The following is a 25,371-nucleotide window of genomic DNA, read 5'->3' as shown; positions in this document are numbered from 1 at the left end:
ACTGCATTTTATTCAGAAACCTAGTTATGGTGTCAGGGCCCGATGGCTAATACGAGAAATCAAAAGAAAAGGATTCGCTGTTCCACACGCGACAAATGGTCGCTTTTGTTGCCGCCCTTTTAGCAAAACATGACTGAGAAAAATACTTACTTTTGATTATTTATTGAAAAACAAATTAAACTGCGCAGAATTCCGCTGGGATGGGTTGGTTCTGGCGCCTGTTCTATTTTAGTACATTAAACCGCCCCTGCTTTCTGAAACGTATCGTAGCAATTCCGTTATTTCTCTGCAATATGTTTCGAGTATGTTTATAGGCAGGTATAAACACAATGTCCTGAATAAATTGATTTTAAAATATATATATCACCCTCTTAACTTTTTATCTGTGACAGAGGCCTAATTAAAATACGTCCTGCTTTGGTGTTTGTAATTTTTTTTTGTATGATAGACAATGGCATTCATTAGCTGAATGCAGATGTGTAATATATTTAACACGTGAAATCATTTTCTTCTGTGTTTTAATGTGATGCAATATATACAAATAATGCATATGGCTAGCCTAAATTAAAACCTTTAAGTCCACTTTCTCACATGCTGTTGACAATATCGGTGTTTGCTCAATTTAAGTTATCTGTGCATTGACGTTATCCAAGCCTCATTTCGAATTATTTAAAGAGGCCTGGTATTGTATTTAATGCTCTGACACCTTTTAAATTAAAATATAATTTACCGTTAGTAACATTTAATTAAACAAATATAATCGTGCTCTGTTCCAGAGGTAGAAGGAATTGGCAACTCGCTATGGTTGATGCATAACTGGATTTCATTTCATTGACTTAAATGTAGCTGAAATGTTAACGCGCAGTCTAAAATCTGCCGAGTATTTACAGCATGGACTTTAAAAAAAATCATAACTTTATTCCGTAGTTTGATTTTCGTGCATCTTTCTGTCAATTTTTGAAACACAACTGTGTTTCAACATAATGCCGACTTCAAAAAAGATTAATTAACTTAAACGTTATAACAGATCTCTGCAGACTATATTTTCGCTATATGTTGCTGAGTTTCTTATATTTTATCACCCATTGAATATTTAAAGTTAGTATGTTGGTATGTCGTTAAATTCGTTTGTATTAACAGTCTTGTCCTGCAATTATGAGATATGCGATTTAATCCATTACAAACTGCAGGCAGTAAGGATTTTAATCGTTTCCTTTATTAACTTCAAATTAAATATTTCAGCAACAGAAATTTCAAAATGCTCTTAGTCACAAAATGTTTTAATCCAGTGTTTTTCAAGTGCATAATTTCAATATTCTCTCCAGTTTTCGACAATCAAGCATTATGTATAATCGACGTTCATATTTCCGTTCGGAAATAGTTTAAATAACATTTCAAGTCAGGATGGAAATGGGTAATAAAGATATGAACAAGCAAACTCTGAAAGGCTCACGTACGCCAAGGTATAAACCTTTCCATTAGACACATCCGATAGCAATAAACTTCAATAATATCATCTACAAATACCTCGATGGTAATATCTTCTTTTAGCAAAAAAAACAGTCCAGCCGTATCCAAAACAAATGGAACCAGTTAACTTGTTCGCCTGGGAATTCTCGGTACACAAACATCAATAGCCACAACTGAACGACAAATGCGGGGGTATTTAAATATGTCATGAATTGGAATTCACAGTTTGAATGGTATAAATGTCAAGTTTTTAAAGTTTTTCCAAGCTTTTGGGGTTCGTGAGTATCTCTCTTGCCAGACGCCAGGTTTGTTTGGCTGCGTTTTCCAAAGAGGTGTGAGGTTTGCCCTGAAATAAATCTAGGTTGGGTAAGAAATAATGTGGACATCTGCGACACTGAAGACAGGAGATGAGTTGCAGTAGGATCCCGTTTAGGCGATCTCCTAAACACGACTCGTCCCAGTCCGATTCTCTGGGATGTTTCTCACACTCGTAGGAGACGAGTGTTTTCATGTGATAGTTATTGAGGGGCTGCCCGGGCAGTTCAAGGTGGCGATCCCGCAAAGTTTTGAGAACAGAGAGACATTTCTTCCGACAACCCCCTAACAGTAGTCTGTTCTCGGCCTCGGCGAACTGTAAGACCCAGGCATCGCTCTCGGCCGAACTCTGCTTGCCGGACAGGGAGTAACACTCTTTGGAGAGTAAATTGAATCCTTCGGCTTTAACCTCCGCTACCCGGTTCGGTCCGGGCCAGGGGATGTGGGGCAGAGGCCAGTGCGCTGCACTTCTGGGCCAAATCCCAGTGCATTTGAAAGCCGGGGTGATCTGCACGATGTAGCGGTCCCTGATCCGGAGTTTCACCTCGCTGGTGTCCGCCACCATTTTCACCACGTCCCGGTAGCTGCATTTGTCCACGGCCTGGGCTACTAGTGTTTGGAATCGAGAGCGGATCTTCCGCGCCGAGAGGTATCCCGAGGCCGTGATGAATTCCACCCAGAGAGACATGCTCCTCTTGCGGCCGTCGCTGAGCTTCAGCACGGCGCAGCCAGGCAGGGAACCATCGTCCACGAAGTTGAACACCCCCATCTGATTCAGGTAGAGCACCACCTCGAACTCGTTGGGCGCGATCACCTCCAACCCTTCGAAGCGGCCGTCGATTTCGTTCAAGGAGCTGATAAAGCGCGGCTCCTGTACTTCCACTTCCTTCAGCACGTCTGACACTACTTTGCACACTTCCCTGATAGTCTTGGCTATTGCGGCTTTTCTAGCTTGACACTTCTCATTATAGTACTTGTTCAGGTGATATACCAGCTTGGCTTGGGCAGCGATCATGTTTGGGCAGAGATCCGGGTTGTACACCGGAGTCTCGCAATACCCTGACGGATCCAATGCGGCCGCTTTAACAGGCGCCAACTTAAGAAAAAAATAAATATTTCTTTCAGAAACAAAAAGGAAAGCTCGAGGCCGCAATAACACCAAAGAAAAATAACTTCAAAATCGCGAATCGCTAGAGAATGGGGTTCATTAAATTTGGACGGTAGCAAATGCTATCAGCACAAGCCAAACTTGTTTGTGTTCTCTCTCTCCTCTCTCTCCTCCCTCTCCTCTCTCCTCTCTCTCTCTCTCTACCCCCCTCTCTCTCTTTTGTCAAGAAACAGATCAAGTGCAGCCCAGCCTGCGCTTCCAAAGCTGCCGATCAGTTTGGAGAAGCATAGATGCTCCTTGGAGTGTAAAATATAAGGCAGGGCCGGGCGTCGGTATCCAATCGCTCTTGTGCTCGTCATTGCCCGCCACTAAATAGAGCTAATTAATCCTAGCATTTAGAAGAAACTCAAAGTCGGTGACTGAGCCCAAAAGAGGGTGTTGAAAAAAAAGCGCAATCGGATTGTCAGAGGAATACTTGCAATTTGTGTGTGTGTGTGAATTTGTGTTATGTTGTAGATATTATTGGACAAGGAACCGTTTGGTAATATATAAATAGATGCGATATTTGATCGCTAGTTTATCTGTTTGTTACCCCTCTCATTCTATTAGATAGGGCAGTGTTTACAGTTATGAAGTGTTGTGTTTGTATAGGCAGGTGCTAATGCGTTGTTGTGGCTGCGCGTTCTCGTCACTTTCAAAGAAGAAAGACCGGTTTCATCGGGCTCTTCATTTGATTGTCAGATTAACAGCTCAAATCCAGCTTTAGAAGGGTTTAAGATGTACGGGTATAGCTGTTTTTTTGAAGTGTAGTTCTCACCATCAGAGATGTTCCATGCATCAAAAGAATAACAACGAATTACATTTTAATAAACAAAAATACGTTTACGGAATATTGTATTTTGAAAGTACTAAAAATTGAATGTTCTTTAAAAAAAACCTTAGTGATAGCCAAATTGATTTTAAAACAAATTAACTTTAACGCATAACGGAACTTTAACGCCTGTGTGTAATGGGTTTATTTTTGAATGATTGATTCGTGCTAGATGCTTTCTTCAAATTATAATGGCTTTCGGATTTACGGAAACTCCCGGGGCGGGTTTGTTGCTGGCGATGCCATTTTCCGGAGTTCTAGCAATTGGAGAGTTGCTGTTTAGTGCGGCGAGAGCCCCCGTCTGCCACTGCCCTCAACCGGGCAATGCTAGCGGGGCGATAAAAATACATCATTATGCAGCACCGAAACGGGGGGTTGCTATACTGGGGATGTCACGTTTCGTAAACCAACCGTGACCTGTTTTGTGGCGAGAGGTATCGCAAATGAATATACATTGATGCTGAAAACTCACCATCGTTGACGTGGACTGAGTGGGCGAATGGCCCAGATTGGTGAATGTGTAGATTGTAGATCAATTCAAGGATCCAATTCCAGCATCTGCAGTTTCTTGCGTCTCAATTCAGGACATCCGCTGGCGGTGCTGTTAACAACATTTTGTCGGTCTTGTGGGGCTATTTAAATGCAGGAATAAACGTTTTACGGGCTAGGAACTTCGTTAGCGGGAACGCTTGGTTTGGTCAAAACATAATTCATAAATTATGTTTTACTGTTTGTATTAACCTTGCCCATTATATGGTATTGGTGGATATCACAGAATAACACATCGTATTAATTGAAAATATAATTTATCATTCGACGGGCTTGGAGAACAATCATTTGAATACCATTTACGGTTGATTTTTTAATTGTAAGAGTAGTTATTTGATAAAAGGTCGCGTGTTGAATATTGTTAAAAGTAAAATTAGGTTTTATTCCAAGCCGAATGAGAGCGCTCGATTATCAAATATACATATCGGGTCAATGCAATATTGGCATTGGTTAGTTTGACTGGTACAATCTAAGTGAAATAAAACACTTGAAAATTAAGTTATAGGCATCAATGCCCTACGATCATGTCACTTTTTTAACCGCTCCTGTTTTTTTTAAAAAGATTTATGACTAAGTCGATGGAAAGACCGATTAAACGATAACTAATACGAATTACATTCTCAGAATACCTTTTAGATCGTTTTAGAATTTGAGGTAGAATTTTACCATAATGTGCACCATTTTAGTGAAATTGCTGGAAAAGTCTTACTTCTTGACATTGAATTCAGTGAATTTAGCTATCTCTGTAAATACAGTATAACCTGTAATATTGATCTGTTGCCTTGCCCCCCCCCCCCCCCCACACACACACACACACACACACTGTAAATATTAAAATGTGCATCATGCTCTGTTTATAGAAATGTAGCTGGTTTGTAAACATGTTTGATTCAATTTGTTAAGAGGCAGTGCTTAGACAGTGAAAGATGGAATAGGATAGCAGACATTTCATTTTCTATCAACAGGAAAAGTCAAGAAAGTGATTAAAGAAAATATACATCTATGGAAAAATGGCCAGTGTTGTGTTTGTTATCATGTTCAGTAATCATTGCTGTCAGATTCAGAGACATTTCAGTCTCTCCCGTACGGCCAAACCGTAAGCTTTCAACATGCGTGTTGTTATGTTCAAAAGGATAAAAAGATGTAACAAAAACCGTTCTGAAAAAAAAATCAGATTGCTTCAGCTTGTTCCCTTTCTGCCATTTTTAATCTCTGTCCCATGTGCTATTTTCCTGTTTTTTAGACTATCCTTTTCCCTCAAGTTCAAATTTTGAATAATTCCAGCTTCTCATTAATGTGGCCATGCACATCTTATTTTAGAAATATATTTCCTATTCCTGCATTTTTTCAGCTTTGGGACCCCATGAGAAAAAAGATTGACCTGTGATTGCCTGAAAATTGTCAAATGTTGCTCGAACCTGTAAATACTCAATAGAAATTCTTGACTCTTTTCAATGTATCAATCTAAAAATAGCTTTTATTAGCCGAGCTATCTTGTCACTTGGACCAGTTGCTGAATCATACTATAATTAATTTCAGATTGCGTCTATCATCATAGGAATTGAAGTAAATCACCAGAACATTGTTAGATTTAAAATTTAAAAAACTACTTTGTGCTCTATTGTTAAAAATAATGATGCAATTGGTTTTAAATACTTGCAGTTTATTAGCCACCAGGGCAGTGTTTCACTGGTATTGTTATATGATTGATTATCAGCTATGTTAATCACAAGATCTATTCGACCTAACCCACCCAGTTCATAGAAAAATAAGTCAGTAAAATATTTTTTACACTTAAAGTATAAAAGTACCAATTCAGGTTTTAGAAGGGTGTATTTAGCCAGGGATACCTTGGCTGTTAGAACAAACAGGTATGTTGTCTCATTTGAAATAATGGTTTGTTGGTTAATCCTAATGTAAAAGTGAAAATATAATTAGCTTTAATTTTTTGTGTTCTAGATGCCCATCCACTGAATAATAACTTGTGTGTGTGATATTCAGAGAGCTATTTACTGTATCTCTAGCATTGAGCTATTGCAATGATATCAATATGGTGCACGTTCAATCATTACATGATCAGTTCCTTAATATGGAGTAATTTCCTACATCCTTACATGTAAAATATGCTCAATACTGTAAGTATTGACCTTTAAAAAAATGCACAATATAGTCATTTTAAAATGTAGTACCCAAGCTATCTTCCATGCAAACACATATGTCTTTGAAACAAATGTCATGACTTAAAATCTTCAGCTGAGGAGATAAATGAATCTTTGGTATCAACTTTGGCATCATGTTCTTGAGGCACATTAACAATCCTCCTTCAACATCATAACAGATTAAGTTCCAGTTTTACATATTGTTTTCTATATTGTGAACACGGCAAACATAAGAACAAAGATAGACACAAAATGCAGTAGTCACTCAGCGGGTCAGGTAGCATCTCTGGAGAAAAGGAATGGGTGATGTTTTGGATCAGAACCCTTCTTCACATTGAAAGATAGAGAAGGCCAGAACAAAAAGGGCTGGTAACAGATTGGACAGGAAGGATGGAGTCCATAATGGCCCATCGTTGGCTGGAATAGATGTGCTAATGACAAGGATACAAGGATGTGAACAGTGGAACTAGTAGGCGAACTAGGGTGAGGTAGAGGAAGGAATGCATTAGTTACTAGAAATGAGAGAAATTAAGCTACTGGTACATGTAAAAAAAAACAGGTTTGAGTTGCAAACTACAGTGTAAATGCACTCCACCTGATTCATTTACTGGGGCAAATGCAGCAGATCAAACAAAAGAAAGAAATATGTATTTTGTTTTCTTTCGTTTCTCCCCTGGGGGAAACAAAAAAAATCTCTTCATGAGTATGTATTGACATGACATCTTATGCACATGAAATGTCTATTCTTTTCAAATCTGAAGAAAGGTCGTGGTTTGGACTTTTGGAATTGACCACTTATAACCATATAACCATATAACAATTACAGCACGGAAACAGGCCATCTCGGCCCTACAAGTCCGTGCCGAACATCTTTTTTCCCTTAGTTCCACCTGCCTGCACTCATACCATAACCCTCCATTCCCTTCTCATTCATATGCCTATCCAATTTATTTTTAAATGATACCAACGAACCTGCCTCCACCACTTCCACTGGAAGCTCATTCCACACCGCTACCACTCTCTGAGTAAAGAAGTTCCCCCTCATGTTACCCCTAAACTTCTGTCCCTTAATTCTCATGTCATGTCCTCTTGTTTGAATCTTCCCTAATCTCAAAGGGAAAAGCTGATCCACATCAACTCTGTCTATTCCTCTCATCATATTAAAGACCTCTATCAAGTCCCCCCTTAACCTTCTGCGCTCCAGAGAATAAAGACCTAACTTATTCAACCTTTCTCTGTAATTTAGTTGTTGAAGCCCAGGCAACATTCTAGTAAATCTCCTCTGTACTCTCTCTATTTTGTTGACATCCTTCCTATAATTGGACGACCAAAATTGTACACCATACTCCAGATTTGGTCTCACCAATGCCTTGTACAATTTTAACATTACATCCCAGCTTCTATACTCAATGCTCTGATTTATAAAGGCTAGCATACAAAAGCTTTCTTTACCACCCTATCTATATGAGATTCCACCTTCAAGGAATTATGCACAGTTATTCCCAGATCCCTCTGTTCATCTGTATTCTTCAATTCCCTACCATTTACCATGTACGTCCTATTTTGATTTGTCCTGCCAAGGTGTAGCACCTCATTTATCAGCATTAAACTCCATCTGCCATCTTTCAGCCCATTCTTCCAAATGGCCTAAATCACTCTGTAGACTTTGGAAATCCTCTTCATTATCCACAACACCCCCTATCTTGGTATCATCTGCATACTTATTAATTCAATTTACCACACCTTCATCCAGATCATTGATGTACATGACAAACAACAAAGGACCCAACACCGATCCCTGAGGCACCCCACTAGTCACCTGCCTCCAACCCGACAAACAACCATCCACCATTACCCTCTGGCTTTTCCCATTCAGCCATCTTGCTACTACTGCATTTATACCCAACAGTTGAACCTTCTTAACCAACCTTCCATGAGGAACCTTGTCAAAGGCCTTACTAAAGTCCATATAGACAACATTCACTGCTTTACCCTCGTCAATTTCCCTAGTAACCTCTTCAAAAAAGTCAAGAAGATTAGTCAAACATGACCTTCCAGGCACAAATCCATGCTGACTGTTCCTAATCAGACCCTGTTTATCCAGATGCTTATATATATTATCTCTAAGTATCTTTTCCATTAATTTGCCCACCACTGAAGTCAAACTAACAGGCCTATAATTGCTAGGTTTACTCTTAGAACCCTGTTTAAACAATGGAACAACATGCGCAGTACGCCAATCCTCGGGGACTATTCCCGTTTCTAATGACATTTGAAATATTTCTGTCATAGCCCCGGCTATTTCTACACTAACTTCCCTCAATGTCCTAGGGAATATCCTGTCAGGACCTGGAGACTTATCCACTTTTATATTTTTCAAAAGTGTCAGTAATTTTACTTTGAAACTCATAGTATCCATAGCTACTCTACTAGTTTCCCTTACCTCACATAATTCAATATCCTTCTCCTTGGTGAATACCGAAGAAAATAAATTGTTAAATATCTGCCCCATCTCTTTTGGCTCTGCAGATAACTGTCCACTCTGTCTCTCCAATGGACCAATTTTATCCCTCGTTATCCTTTTGCTATTAATATAGCTGTAGAAACCCTTTGGATTTACTTTCACCTTACTTGCCAAAGCAACCTCATGTCTTTTAGCTTTTCTAATTTCTTTCTTAAGATTCTTTTTACATTCCTTATACTTCTCAAGCACCTCATTTACTTCATGCTGCCTATAATTATTGTAGATCTCCCTCTTTTTCCGAACAAGATGTCCAATTTCCCTTGAAAATTTTACTGTTTCCTTTCAACCGAACAGGAACATAAAGATTCTGTACTCTTAAAATGTCCCCTTTTAATGTCTTCCATTTCTCTTCTACATCCTTCCCATAAAACAAAATGTCCCAGTTCACTCCTTTTAAATCATTTCGCATCTCATCAAAGTTAGCCTTTCTCCAATCAAAAATCTCAACCCTGGGTCCAGTTCTGACCCTCTCCATAATTATATTGAAACTAATGGTATTGTGATCACTGGACCCGAAGTGCTCCCCAACGCATACCTCCGCCACCTGTCCCATCTCATTTCCAAACAGGAGGTCCAACACTGCCCCTCCTCTAGTAGGTACCTCTATGTATTGCTGCAAAAAACTATCCTGCACACATTTTACAAACTCCAAACCATCCAGCCCATTTACCGAATGTGTTTCCCAGTCTATGTGTGGAAAGTTGAAATCTCCCACAATCACTACTTTGTGCTTACTACTAATATCTGCTATCTCCTTACATATTTGCTCTTCCAATTCTCGATCCCCATTTGGCGGTCTATAATACACCCCTATAAGTGTTGCTACACCTTTCCCACTTCTCAGTTCCACCCAAATAGCCTCCCTAGATGAGCCCTCCAATCTATCCTGCCAATGCACTGCTGTAATATCTTCCCTGACTAGTAATGCAACACCTCCACCTCTTGCCCCTCCAATTCTATCACACCTGAAGCAACGAAATCCTGGAATATTTAGTTTCCAATCACAGCCCTCCTGCAACCATGTTTCACTGATCGTCACAACATCATACTTCCAGGTGTCTATCCAGACTCTAAGCTCATCCACCTTTCTTACAATGCTCCTAGCATAAAAATATGCACATTTAAGAAACCCCCCCGCCTCTTATTCTCTGTTTATTTCCATTTTTTTCTTTCTCCTCTTGTGCCCGAGTGCTTCCCTTTTCTGCTTCCTGCCTCCCATTCTGTCTACTAGCTTTCTCTATTTGAGTCCCTCGCCCCAACCATTCTAGTTTAAAGTCTCCCCAGTAGCCTTTGCAAATTTCCCCGCCATGATATTGGTCCCCCTCGGGTTCAAATGCAACCCATCCTTTCTGTACAGGTCCCACCTTCCCCAAAAAAAGTCCCAATGATCCAGAAACTTGAATCCCTGTCCTCTGCACCAGTCTTTCAGCCACGCATTTATCCTCCACCTCGCTCCATTCCTACTCTCTCTGTCGCGTGGCACAGGCAGTAATCCTGAGATTGTTACCTTTTTGGTCCTTTTCCTTAACTCTCCTCCCAACTCCCTAAATCCTCCCTTCAGGACCTCTTCCCTTTTTTTACCTATGTCATTGGTACCTATATGTACCACGACCTCAGGCTCCTCTCCCTCTGATTTCAGGATATCTTGGACGCGTTGAGACACGTCCGAGACCTTGGCACCAGGGAGGCAGACCACCATCCTGGTCTCCCGACTGCGTCCACAGAATTGCCTATCCGACCTCCTAACAATAGAGTCCCCAATTACTATTGCCCTCTTCTTTTTGTCCCTACCTTCAGGAGCAGCAGGGCCGGTCTCTGTGCTGGAGGCCCGTCCGCTCTCGCTACCCCCGGGCAGGCTGTCACCCCCATCCGCACTCAAACAGGAGTACTTATTTGCAAGGCGTACCGACATTGGAGTACTCACTCGTCCCTGCCTCTGCCCCTTGCCCTTCCTTAGCGTGACCCACATGTCCCTCTCCCGTGGTTTTGGAGTGACCACCTCCCTATAACTCCCCTCTATGACCTCCTTACTCTCCCTGATCAGACAGAGGTCATCGAACTGCTGCTCCAGGATCCTAATACGGTCCCTTAGGAGCCCCATCTCGCTGCACCTGGTGCAGATGTGGACATCTGGAGGGCCATCCGACACCATGACCTCCCACATCTGACATCCTGAACAGTACACTGCTCTGGCTGTCATTCTCCCGCCTTACCCTGAATCCGATACAAGTATAATACAATAGAAACTGCTGGGAGAAATCAGCAGGTATCTGACTCACAACAGCTGCTACCTCTTGACCTTTAAACTGCACCTTTATTATGTAAACAAAAAGCACTGTACCTTTACTAAAGCACTGTACCCTTAGCTCACTGTACCTTTACTAAAGCACTGTACCTTTAGTCCACTGTATCCTTGGCTCACTGTACCTTTAGTCCACTGTACCCTTGGCTCACTGTACCTTTAGTCCACTGTACCCTTGGCTCACTGTACCTTTACTAAAGCACTGTACCTTTCACCAGAAAGCAGAAATGCTAAACTGAGGTTGCACCCAATCAGCTGCTTCCTCTAGTCTGCTTCCACCAATCAGCGGCTTCCACCAGAACCCTCTCTATGGAGTGTGGAACGTTACAGATTTCGGGCCCTGACCCTCCTCCACTCACTCCAACAATCTCGGGCCTCTGTAAAAGCAAGCCCCGCGCTCGATTTATATACTCACCGCCCTGACCCTCCTCCACTCGCTCCAACGATCTCGGGCCTCTGTAAAAGCAAGCCCCAGCACTTCACTTCCAGTACAAAGCCATTTCCAGAAATGAGGACAAAGTAATTGCCACTGCCTTTTGTTTTAAGAATTCCCACAGTTGCAACGGATTAATGGATTGAATTTGCAATATCTTGCTATATTCATTGCTCCAATTAGGATTAACTATTTCACAGAAGTCACATTAAATGCACACAGCATTATGTCTTGAGGTTGATACTTTTTTTAAATTATTATTTTTAGGATTTGATCCTTGCTGAAAAAGCAGATATTTATTGTCCATTCTTAATTGCTCTTGAACTGTTGACTTGCAAGTTCACTTCGGAGGATTTAGCACAGCCAATCACTTTGTTGGGTCTAAAGTCACACGTAAGATCTTCTCCCTAAAGGACATCAGTGAACCTGAAAGATTCTTGAGGTCATCTACACTCATGGCTAGGTTTTCTTTCAATGCCAGAATATTAACTGAATTTAGTTCTACGGCTGCCATTGTGGAATTTGAACTTTGGCCTCTGGATTACCAGCTCCATAATTTAACCACTACCTCTCCACCCCAATGTTTTATGATGTTTATAAAATTTGCACCAATATTTTCCCAATGTAACAGGAACTGTTTTTCAAAAATACATGAATTCCAAGGAAGTTATTAGCATCATAGGGGATCTGCATTTGATTTAACATCTTTGAATTAACCATGAATTATCTCAATATTATCAACTATGTGCATTTTTTTTCAAAAGATATTTGAGTGAGGAATTCTATCCAGTAATTAAAAAAATATTAATTAAGTTGTTTAAATAAAGCAAAAAAAGTTCAACAGTGCCTACTTTTCTAATCCAAAAATATCTCAAGTTTAAAACTTATTGTAAAAATGAAAGGGACAATTTTAAACCTCCAGGATAGGTCAAGTGGAGATATTTGAGGGTTGAGGTTAAAACATTTTAAATAGGATTTTAACAGAAACCACACACCACCAGACTCAGGAACAGCTCATTCCCTGACCAGAACAGGCTTCTGAACGGCCCTTCCATAAACTAGGATACTGTCCGATTCACCTCTACCACATTGCTGACATTGGACTTTTCCTATGGAACTAACGTGCTACAATGCTGAGAACTATATTCTGCACTCGGCATCTTTCCTTTTGCTCTACCCATCGCACTTGGGTTTGACGATTGTATTTATGCATAGTATTATCTGATCTGTGTGGATAGCATGCAAAACAAAGCTTTTCACAGTACCTTAGTATGCATGATAATAATAAACCTAATCCTAGATTCTTTGAGGCTGAAGATGGTCATATTGTAACGTAAATGTTACCTGCCACTTATCAACCCATGTCAGAATGGTGTCTACACCTTGTTGCAAGCTGACATAGGTAGCATGATTTGCTGAAAAGTTGCAAAGGAATGTAACATTGTGCAAGAAGATTGGTCTGTAGGCCCAAACTTCACCCATTCCTTCCCTGCAGAGATGCTGCCTGAGTTACTCTAGCATTTTCTGTCTATTACACGTGTACTCATCAATGGATATCCCCATTTCTAACCTTAGGACGGATGGAATGCCATGGATGAATCTTCTGAAATAGTTGGAGTGTGAGGGAATGTCCTTTGGAACTCCTCCAGTGTTGTCCTGAATGTCTCTGACAATCACAACCAATCTCCTTTGTGCAAGATCTAACTCCACCATGGGAGCATGTTCCCTTTGTTTTCAATGTTACCAGGGCACCTTGATGCCACACTGTTAATTGCTGCCCTGACATCACCCTCACTTTACTTCTGGAATTCAGCTCTTTGATCCTTGCTTGGAGCAAGCCCAGAGGTGAGTGATGCTGGCAAAATCCAACTGTATTGGTGCTAATTGATGCGCGGTTTATTAGTAAATGCCACTGATAGCCCTGTTGATGACAGCTTCCATCAGTTTACTGATGATTGAGAAGAGGTTGCTTCGGCGGATTGGATTTATTCTAGGTTTTATGAACAGGGTATTCCTGGACAATTTTCCACATTGTTTGATAGACATCAGTGATGTAACCACACTGGATTAGTTTAGCAAGAGATGGGGCTTGTTGTAGAGTGCTATAGTTCAGTACCACAACTGGGATGCTGTTTGGCTACAGTAGATAACATTTACATAGAGTAGGCAACATATATTCTATTAGGCAGCATATACTATATTGGGCAACATATACTATAGTAGATAGAAGCTGCTGAAGGTGCCAACGAGCTGTGGCCATGCCCCGACAGCAGGTCTGGCTCCCCCACCACAGCACTGGGAGAGGGAAGCTGCCGAGCCTGGCCCCTGCTCGCTCTCAAGACCGGGAACCGGAGAGGAACTTGAGGGAGATGGCAGCAGCGATGGACACTGGACATAGTGCTGGTAAGAAGGTACTGAGGGCTTATCTTCTGCAGCCTCAAGGTCAGTGCCTGGATGTTGAAGATGGCCGGGTGAGGAGAAGGACGTCGGTTTGCAGGACGACCGGATGAAGGCGATGGCTGCAATGGGCCTTTTTAGGCACCTGCAGCTGGGACTGTAAAATGTTGCCAAAACCTGGCGACTCTTGCATATAGACGTTGTGGGCTGTTTCTATACATTATGTGCTTTGTACTTGTGTCTGGCAATAATCTTACTGATCTGTATGCAAAAAATGAAGTTACCTTGGTACACGTGATAATAAAGGAACCATTGAATTGTTTAGTAAACAACACACAAACATGCACAAACAAACAATATATTTCTAAATATATATAAGATATATAGTATGCATCTGCTATAGCAGACAACACATATTAGTACAGAACTAGTACTATATTAGGCAGCACATATAGTACTATATTAGGCAGCACATATAATGGACAACATATATTATAGTAGACAACGTACATATATAGTAGACAACATATGTCTTAGTGAACAATACACACAAACTGTATATTATCTATCTATCTATCTATCTATCTATCTATCTATCTATCTATCTATCTATCTATCTATCTATCTATATATACATTTAAAACTCTGGCCCCATCCGACCGACTGCCGACCGGCGCCCTTCCTGCCTTTCGATTCGTGCCCGATACTCGCAGATGTCCAAACGGAATGGCCGATGCTCGCAGATGTCCAATCGGAATGGATTCATTTGCATGTACGGCTGCCGGCTGCATTTCTTCCTTTGATTCATTGCCACGCCCAATCCAGACGCTCAATCTCCGAGATATTTTCCATTTCGGTAGAGATTTCGCTTCTCTTTCTAAGTATCCGCTCCTCATTTCATTTCGTCGTGTTGAAGTACACGTTTTTAATCAAATCCTTCTCCCCCCTCCCCCACCCCCAAGTATTTCACAAATAAACAGGCTTCTCCATTTACATGTCAGCTTCCAACACACTTCGAAACAAAGTTCCAACACACTTCGAAACAGGAACACTGAACTTTTCACTGCTGCAGCAGGCAGGGGAGGTGCCATTGCATTTTTTTTTAAAGAGGCAGGGCAGTGCTGGAATCTTACTTTTGAGAACGGCTTCAGTTCCATTGGAGGAGACGGGTTCATGGTGGAATATTGGGTTGGGGGATCACACCATTGGGGGAGCAGACCCAACGGGTCTGCACTTGGTCTAGTATATTACTAAATCTCTGATCTTGACCGCTTTTGGCCGACTGTGCTGCGATTTCCGAGAGAACGCCGCCACCTACGGCCGTCATTTTTGGCCACCTCGCTCAGAGCCCCCCTCCGCCGTGTGAGTGTGGAGGATTTTTTCCGTCGATGAAAAATTAGAGAGATATTAATGTTTTTATAAAATTCCCCATTCACTCTGCTGCCCCCGCTGGCGGCAGGGGGAGTGACTATAAAACCAGGAAGTGTTGCGCCTCACTCAGTCTCTGCCAGACCAGGAAGCGAGAAAGTCACGGCTCTCTGAGCTGTGAATAACACTGAACGCACGTCTACTCCACGGTGAGTCCCCTCGATGCGGCTGTAAAGTGGATGCAGCCCTTTTTAATAAGTTTGTGTTCACAAAATGAATTTTGGTTATCAGGTGTCTGCAGCCCAATTGTTTGCCTCGCCTTTTTGACAAGTTTGTGCTCACAAGATGAATTTTGGTGTTGGGTGTCTGCAGCCCAATTGTTTGCCTCTTCTTTTTAACAAGTTTGTGTTCACAAAATGAATTTTGGTTGTCGGGTGTCTGCAGCTCAATTGTTTGCCTCGCCTTTTTAACAAGTTTGTGTTCACAAAATGAATTTTGGTTGTCGGGTGTCTGCAGCCCAATTGTTTGCCTTGGCTTGGCTTTTAAAATCGTTGCAACAGTTGGATGCCTGCCCAAGCATCCATACGGCCCACAATGTCTATACTAGCCCTCTGGAAACCAGTACCTTCAGCCCGCAACACCCATACTAGCGCAATAGACCCCCCCCCCCACTGGCGAACAGTATTGGAATTGGTGGAGGTGGAATATTGCGTTGGTGAGCAGCCCTCCCGTGTGATGCTGGGACCCAACGGGTCCCACTTAGTGTAGTATATACATAGAGTAGACAACATATACTTTAGTAGTCTGCAAACACACACGCATATACTGTATGTTGTCTACGATATATATGTCTCCACACACACACACACGCACACGCACACACACATATATATAGTATACAAGATACTATATTATCTACTATATGTTGACAACATAGTATTAAGAAAACAAAGTGCTGGAGTAACTCAGTGGTTCGGGCAACATCCCTGGAGGATGTGGGTATGTGACATTTTGGGTCTGGACAACATACACTATGTTGTCTATATAGGACCATAGTGGCCTCGGTACTGTGTGAGGTGAATCAAACCAGCAGAAGGGCAGCTTCCGTGTCGATGACGTCCCAGGGGGAAGCCTTGCTGAGACTGGACCTGGAACATTGCGCACAGTTCGGACTTTCTTACCTAGAAACAGCTATGATTTAGGCTAAAGTCTTTATTCAGAAGGTGATGAAACTTTAGAATTCTCAACCCAGAGTGTGGTTGAAACCTGGTCAATGTGTTTAAAAACGGAGATCTATATACTTCCAGTAAAAAAAAAGCTGTGAGGGCTTCAAGGGTTACGGGGAGAAGGCAGGAAAATGGGAGTGAAAAATAGATTAACCATGATCATCGATCGGTCGAGTAGCCTAATTCTGCTCCCATGTCTTATGATCGATATTAAATTTTCCTCTCCTGTTCAGATATATTAAAAAAAAAACTAAAACTTAAATACATTTTTAAAAGTGAAATAACGTTAAATTAAAATATATATCTGAATAGATTTAAAAATGCTTGTAAATATTTTTAGTTACTTTGGATTTGTTTAATGCTTTTAAAATAATGTAACCTCCCCTCTCCTCTGCTCTAATGTAGCCTAACATGGTGCAGAATTCAAGAACCGATTCTCCAGTGTAATTGCTGAGGAATCCATCTTGTTGGCAAATTCTGACATCCTATATAAAGGTTTACCTGTTTAACTGGAGGCAAAGTCCAGAACTTCTGTGCAAGCATTGCCCTGAATAACTGACTCCTTGTGAGGGGCTATGTCAGAGTAAACTGACAGAATTGGTGTTCTGAAACTGCCAATAACCTTTTTGACTTAAGCATTTTTCAGTACCTGCACATAAGGCCCAGACTTAAATTTAAACAGGTAAATGTTGACAATTTTGTATGGGAAGACAAATAATTACTAGCGGCTGTGTATTTCTGCCTGTCAAAACCGTCCCTCACCTGTATCCGCCTATCACTCACCAGGCTTTGTCCTGCCCCTCCTTTCTTCCAGCTTTCTCTCCCCCCCCCCCCCCCCCCCCCCCCCCCCCCAGACCATAATCAGTCTGAAGAAGGGTTCTAACCCAAAATATCACCTATCCATGTTCTTCAGAGATGCTGCCTGACCTTCTGAGATGCTCCAGCACTTTGTAGCTTTTTTTGTAAACCAGCATTTGCAGTCCTTGTGTCAACATATTTCTTATGGTATGTTTAGTAGTCTCATGGAGACACAAGAGACTGCAGATGCTGGAATCTTAAGTGATAAAGGAAACTGCAGGAGGAACTCAGCGGGTCAGGCAACATCTGTGGGGAGAATGGGCAGGCCATGTTTTGGGTTGGGAGCTTGAAGAAGAATACCTGATCCGAGATGCTATTTGTGTATTTCCTTTCACAGAAGCTGCCTGATCTGCTGAGTTCCTCCAGTATTTTGTTGTTGTTTTTCATTTAGTAGAGTTTGTTAGGTGAGATATTTGGCACAAAGAAGGCAAAATAATGATTGCATTAAATTGATAAAGTGGAATTCTTCACTCATAAAACTAAGAGACTGTACCAGATCAATTGTTCACATTTGTTTACTTTAGATGAAAGAAACTTCACTTCATGTTTCATTTTTAAGATATCTGCATATTTTCTTAATTGAAGAATAAGATAGTAAATCTTAATTTATTTACCCGTACTATTAGCGTGAACACGTATACCATTTTGGTTTCTGGATTGCAGTTTTTCAAATGCATTGATACCATGTTAACTTTGTCATCCTGCCAACCACAGAAAATATAGCTCTTTGTGGGAATTGAAAACCATTATAGGAAGCTTGTCTGCTTGAATTGTCACAATGCAACTGGAAATACTATATTTTATAAGGTGGTTAATATTCTCTTACTTATTCCAGCAGTGATTTCACTACATCAAAATGAAGACCAGTGGGTAGTCCACACAAGAAAGAATATCAATATAAAGTTGAAATTAAATCCACAAAGAGATTTATTGAGTGCTCTCTGCTGAATCCAAGGCATATGTGCAGACATTCTTCACCTTTTACTATTTTTCTTCAGACCACATTAGATAATTCATTCAGCATTTTCACCAAGCCAATGCATTTCCACTGATATGATAAGATGATTGTGATTACTTCTGGGATTTACACTTCTTAATTTGCCACACCTGCACTGGTTCAGAGGTTTAAAGCTATAGTGCATTTGTTATAGTTTAAATACTGCATTACTAAGAATTTGTGGACACATTATAGATCTGACCCCCAGTAATGAATCTATGTCTGCAGATGATCAGATTCATTTATTATCCGTGTACCTTGAAGCAGTGCGGGGTGCCCTTTTTTCTCCTCAGCTGATGTTAATACACATCTTTGTACTCAGCATATTTAAGAAACACAATATTGAAGTAGACTGGTGGATGATGGATGTTCTTCCATCTGGAGGTGATTTTAGAATCTGCAAGTTTCTTCATTAGTGTAGAAAATAAAACTCTAGCATGTGCTCTGTTCCTGGTTAAAATACAATTCCAAGCGTTCCTTTAAAAATGTGGTATGCTACACTGGGTTTGCTGAAACAAGATACAGGTTAGTGTAAGGATTTTATTGACTCATTTCTTTGAGGATCTGGGCATATGTGGCAAGGACAGCATTTCTCATTGTCCTTAATAAAATGGTGGCAAGCAGCTTCCTGAACCACTGCAAACATTTTGGTGAAGGGACTCCACATGGCTGCTGACAGGGAGTATCAGGATTTAAGCTATATGGAGAGGTCGGGGTAGGTTAGGACTTTATTTCTTGGAGCGCAGGAGGACTTTAAGACTTTTGCCTTCCATCACAGTGAGGAGATGCCTGGTACACTCACTTTGGTGGATGTTAAATCTGTGTTCAGTGTGTGTGTTTTGTTATTTTATTCTATGTTATGACTGCAAGGCACGATATTTCGTTCAGACTGAAAAGTCTGAATGACAATAAAGGATACTTTGACTTTACTTTTGATGAGGGGTGATCTTATAGAGGTGTATAAAATAACAATGGGAACAGATAGGGTGAATCCACCCAGGGTAGGGGAATCAAGAAGCAGAGGACAGGTTTAAAGTGAGTGTAGAAAGATTTATTAGGAACCCGAGGGGCAACGTTTTCACTCAGAGGGTGCTGGGTATATGGAACAAGTTTCCAGAGGAGGTGGTTGAGGCATTTATTTCATTTGTACAGGATAGGAAAGGCTCAGAGGGATATTGGCCAAATGCAAGAAAATGGGGCTACTTAAGATGGAGCATCTTGGTCAGTATGGACCAGTTGCACCAAAGTGTCTGTTTTCATGCTGTATGACGCTATGACTCAATGAAGAACTTGCAATAGATTTCTTGGTCGAAGTGCTGGAATAGGGAGGAATAGGAAGGGTTGGGAAAGAGATGACCTTGAAAACAAGTGAGTAGGAAGTCACACCTGCTCAGGATATTTGGGGTTTAGTTGCCCAACCTGAGATCCTCACTGGACGGCGCCGGTCTCTGCAGCCACACCTGCTTCTTGGGAGCAGGGTGAGGACCACACTGGCAGTTGTGGTGCAGGTGGCTCTGACTACGGATGTATGGTTCTGGCTTGTAACCTTTTCTACAAAAAGAAAAGGGGCGGCACAGTGGCGCTGCAGTAGAGCTGCTGCCTTACAGCGTCAGATCCATCCTGACTACGGTTTTTGTCTGTACGGAGTTTGTACGTTTTCCCTGTGACTGCGTAGGTTTGCTCCGGGTGCTCCGGATTTCTCCCTCACTCCAAAGACGTGCAGGTTTGTAGGTTATTTGGCTTCTATAAATTGTAAATTGTCCCTAGTGTGTAGGACAGAACTAGTGTGATGGCCGATCAGTATGGACTCGGTGGGCCGAAGGGCCTGTTTCCACACTGTACCTCTAAAAATCAAAAAAATAATAATTTGCATTTCCTTTCCTCTTAACAGAGAGCGAGTGAAACAAGCAAAGCGACTTACAGAGGTTGCAAATTTCTTTACAGGACAGGGAGCTGTTGAGGACATGTACATTGCTTTGCAGGCACTGGATGTTAACTTCATCATATCCCGGACTGAAAGGGTTTCCATTATGCTTAACATCAATATGGTGCGTGACAATGGGCTGTGACCTCCATGTCATTGGGCAGCATCCTGGCAAGGCACGGCTTATTCATTCCTGCAGTAGTCTGTCTGTACAGACAGCATCTGTACTCAGCATCAAACTCGGATCTCTGGCCCTCTAAAGCAGCAACTTTCTTTTGGGAAGGAGATGAGGAGAAATTTCTTTAATCAGAGGGTGGTGAATCTGTGGAATTCTTTGCCACAGAAGGCTGTAGAGGCTAAATCAGTGGATATTTTTAAGGCAGAGATAGATTTTTGATTAGTACAGGTGTCAGAGGTTTTAGGGAGAACAGGAGAATGGGGTTAGGAGGGAGAGATAGATCAGGCATGATTGAATGGCAGAGTAATCTTGATGGGCTGAATGGCCTAATTCTACTCCTATCACTTATGACATAACTTTACTGCTATGTCACTGTGCCGCTCTTATGTTGCCACTTTTAAGAAGCTATGGACGGACTCTCATGGATTTTGTTTTGTAGGTATATCAGCCACATGGGACAGTGGATGCCCACTAACCAACAATGATTATCCCAGATCTCATGGTTCACAACTCCACTGCATGCATTAAAAGCATACAGTGTGACCCTTGCTTCCCCCGTAATGACACGAGGGTGGATGCCTTTAACATGTTGTAGCAATGATTCTGATGCCCGCTCAGCCCTGCGGACTCAGGTTCTTCTTCTTGACTTCTTGCTATCACTCAACAGGCTGGAAACAAACCACCAACAATGTGAATCAGTGTAGGACGGGATGGAATGTAGAGTAGGTAATGATCTAAATAGTGAGATACAAAGAACTGCAGATACTGGTTGACTAAAAAAGACAAAGTGCTGGAGTAACTCAACAGGTCAGGCAGCATCTCTGGAGAACATGGAAGGGTGGCATTTCGGCTGAAGACCCTTCTTCAAACTGAATTGTCTAGATAGTCCTGGACTACTCTTCTGTATTATCCCAGTGACAGGGTGTGGCTGGGGAAAGTCTGCAGAGATTTTCCTACAGCCAACTCTGCAGTAAGATCTCAAGTAAGTGGGGGTGTAGAAGGCCCAGTTTTAGATTGCACCAATGTGTCAGAGACAGCAAGATTTTGATTGAAAGACACAGCATGGAAACAGGCCCTTCGGCTCACTGTGTCCATGCCGACTATCGTTCACCCATTCACACTAGTTCTATGTTATTCCATTTTCTCATCCACTCCCTACACACGAGGGGCAATTTACAGAGGGCCAGTTAAACTACAAACCCACACGTCTTTGGGATGTAGGAGGAAACCGGAGCACCTCAGGGAAACCCACGTGGTCACAGGGAGAATGTGCAAACTCCACGAAAGCAGTACCGAGGTCAAAATTGAACCTGCGTCTCTGGCGCTGTGACACAGCAGCTCTACCGGCTATGCCACTGTGCCACCTGGTCATTCTGGTTCATCTGGCCGACAGACAGCAGCAAAACCACTGGCAGTGTTGTGGGAACGGGAGAAGGAATGCTGACAACCAAATGGCGCCAAAAAATGTTGACCCATGCATGCGTGAGCTATGCACAAAGAATTGCACTGTGCAGTGCGTACGTGACAATAAAGAACCATTGAATTCATGAACCTGGGGAAGGAAAAAGGCTTGTTCTTTATTGATACCACCTCCCCCAGGCTGCTACCTCAGTAGTCCTGGTAGAAAGTAGAATACTAGCAGTGATGATACTTATGTATCCGAGCGTTGGTATTTGCAGCAGAATGCAGCAGCCAGAGCCTGTGTGACAACGAGATGACCTTGTATCGTTTTTTTTCTGAGTCTCTATACTGTGACACCGAGACTTCAGGTTAAAGCTGCTTCCGTTGCAACAGTAATTAAGGCACTGGCCTTTGGTGACTTTGTTATGCTTGGCTGCACAACTGCATTGATGGAGTTTGTCACCAATTCCACGCAGGGGAGGATAAATTCCAACCTCTGCAGAAAACCTCGTGACAAGTTGGTTTCTGAGTCTTTGACATTGAAGATACATTTTCTGGTCACCTTTCCAAAGCACCAGACATTTTGGTGAATGAACCTTTTGCTGCAGACTCATCCATTAAATACTTCTTTCAAGTATAGGAACAGACTTAAGCCATTCGACCCATCGAGTCTGCTCCGCCATTCGTTCATAGGTGATCTATTGTTCCCTCTCTACTCCATTCTCCTGCCTTCTTCCCATAACCTTTGATGCCCTTATTAATCAAGAACCTGTCAATCTCCTCTTTAAAAATACTCAATGACTTGGCCTCCACCGCTGTCCGTGGCAAGGAATTCCACAGATTCACCACCCTCTGGCTAAAGAAATTCCTCCTCATCGTCATTTTAAAGGAGGCTGAGGCTGCCCTCTGCTCCTAGACTCTCCCACTACTGGAAACATCCTTTTCATGACTGTCAAGGCCTTTCATTATTCGTATAATTCTGAGTATTCGTATAATACTGAGTATTTTGCAGTAGCATTTTTATGATATGACAGTCAGAGGAAATATGACAGTCAGTGGAAATCTGACATCAAGAGCTTTTTTTGCTCCAGGTTCGGCTGCAAGGCACAATATTCACTGTCTCTTCACTTACAGGGCTCGATCCTGTACATAAGGAGCAGTGCATCAGGTTAAATTCAGCTTGTTCAATAGGCTGCTGTTGGTTATTTTCAGGACTGATGTTTTATCCTTTGATCTCTACATTTAGTACTGACATCCTCATAAAAGAGGAACATGAGAGCATATTCCATTACGATATTGAAGAGCAATCCTTCTTTACCTATGAATATTTTCACACAAGCTGAAGAGGATAGGTGTAGAAGCATAAGGGCCAAACGCTGATGAATGGGACTACCTTAGATGGGGCATCTTGGTCGGCATGGACGAGCTGGACCCAAGGGCCCGTTTCCGTGCTGTATGATTCTGTGACTCCTTCCTAATTCTTCTATCTGACACAGGATCCAAGGGCATTTTTCCCTCTAACAAACTACCCAATCTCAGAATGACTGGTTTCTTTACTATATAATATAACAATATAACAATTACAGCACGGAAACAGGCCATCTCGACCCTTCTAGTCCGTGCCGAACACATTACTAGAATGGAAGTGCTTACTTTACACTATAAGTTCAGTCATCTCTGCACATCTGGGAGATACAACAGTTTAAAAGCTAAGTTCAATCAAGGTCTAGTCCATTAAGGGACTCTGAGGGTAGATGGAATTAAACTGGTAGCTGGGGAACCTAGGACTAGGGAAGAGCTTGAAAAGTAGATCCAAACCTTTTAAGAGCTAAGCAGGAAAACACAGCTACACACAAATGGTAAGAGACATTTGGAGTTTTCTATCCCAAATAGCTCCTAATGCCAGGTCAACATTTTAAATCCGAGATTGATAGAGTTTTGTTAAGCAAAGGCCTAAGGGATATGGGCCAAAGTTGGGAATATCGAGTTAGCTCACAGATCAGCCATGACCTCATCAAATAGCTCAAGAGGCTAAATATTTTTATACTCCTACGGATATACTCAGAGAGGCTTTATTTACAAAATATGGGTTCTGCTAAATATTCAATCATTCTTCCTGCCCTTAATTTTAAGAAGAGATTTCAGAAATACACTACAGTAGTTGGATAAAGGTTAAGTATAATAGCTGGATTGGTGTTTGATAATTTTAGTTTAGTTCTTGATACAGCACGGAATCTCAGCGATCCAAGCACACTAGCACAATCCTACACACACTAGGGACAATTTACAGAAGCCAATTAACCTACAAACCTGTATGTCTTTGGAATGTGGGAGAACACCGGAGCACCCAGAGAAAACCCATGCAGGTCACGGGGAGAATGTACAAACTCCATGCAGACAGGATCCGTGGTCAGGATCGAACCCGGGTCTCTGGTGCTGTAAGACAGCAACTCTAATGCTCCGCCACCGTGCCGCCCCATGAATTCCTTGCCGTTGTTTTCCATATAACAATATGCAGTAGAAGTTATTTCTGTCCTCTCTAAAAGGTGCAATGTCCTCTTGGAACCTTCTGAATGTTGAGTAAAAAGAGCAAGTGATTGTATTTCCTCAGCCAATCAGATTGAAAAAATATTACTGATTAACATTGAAATATTGGTTAAGTTATTGAATTAATGTCAAAATGGGCTTCAAAGTGGAAAGAGTGGGAAGGAAAGATTTAATTCAGGGACAGAGCTAAAAATGCACTGAATAAGTCTGATTCGTCATTTAAAAATCTCCCACAATAGTCACAATTCAACTGCACGATTTGTAAAAAATCACTTTCAGTGCGAGACATATTGTCTGGCAACAATCAAAACCTTTCATATCATTCTACCTGAAAAAGGTCTTAGAGTAATACAGCACGGAACAAGCCCTTCGGCCCAACTTGTTCACACCCAACCTAGAAGCCCTACGCCTACAGTGTCTAAACTAATCCCATTTGCCCAAGAATGGCCCAAATTCTGCTAAACCTTTCTTATCTATGTATTGTCTAAGTGTCTTTTAATTGTTGTTATAGTACCTGCTGCAACTACCTCCTCTGTTAGTTCGTTTCATGTACTCACCACCTGCTGAGTGAAAAAGTTGTCCTTCATGTTCCTTTTAGATTTTGTCTCTCTCACCTTAAACTTATGTCCTTTGGTTTTTCATTCCCCTATTCTGGGTAAAAGACTGTGCATAGTCTATAGATGGATCACCCTATCTATTCCCTTCATGATTTTATACAAAACAGATAAAGTCTGGTGAGTTTAA

The 25,371-nt window shown here is 41.7% G+C and overlaps 2 protein-coding genes across 4 annotated transcripts in view; one reads left to right on the top strand and one right to left on the bottom strand.

Annotated features, from left to right (window-relative positions):
* Positions 1 to 25,371, top strand: part of nbeaa (neurobeachin a) — a 534,111-nt gene that overhangs the window by 360,582 nt on the left and 148,158 nt on the right. The gene's annotated exons all lie outside the window — the stretch shown is intronic.
* mab21l1 (mab-21-like 1) lies at positions 1,197 to 3,535 on the bottom strand. Its single transcript, XM_055636838.1, has one exon. The coding sequence runs from the start codon at positions 2,798 to 2,800 to the stop codon at positions 1,721 to 1,723; it is 1,080 nt and encodes a 359-aa protein (XP_055492813.1). The 5' UTR covers positions 2,801 to 3,535; the 3' UTR covers positions 1,197 to 1,720.

This window comes from Leucoraja erinacea, chromosome 6 (genome assembly GCF_028641065.1).
Source record: "Leucoraja erinacea ecotype New England chromosome 6, Leri_hhj_1, whole genome shotgun sequence".
NCBI classification, from domain to species: domain Eukaryota; kingdom Metazoa; phylum Chordata; class Chondrichthyes; order Rajiformes; family Rajidae; genus Leucoraja; species Leucoraja erinaceus.
This window is presented reverse-complemented; position numbering and strand designations above follow the sequence as displayed.

Excerpts from the sequence above, each read along its gene's own strand:
- mab21l1 (XM_055636838.1), bottom strand. The coding sequence starts at position 2,800 with ATGATCGCTGCCCAAGCCAAGCTGGTATATCACCTGAACAAGTACTAT.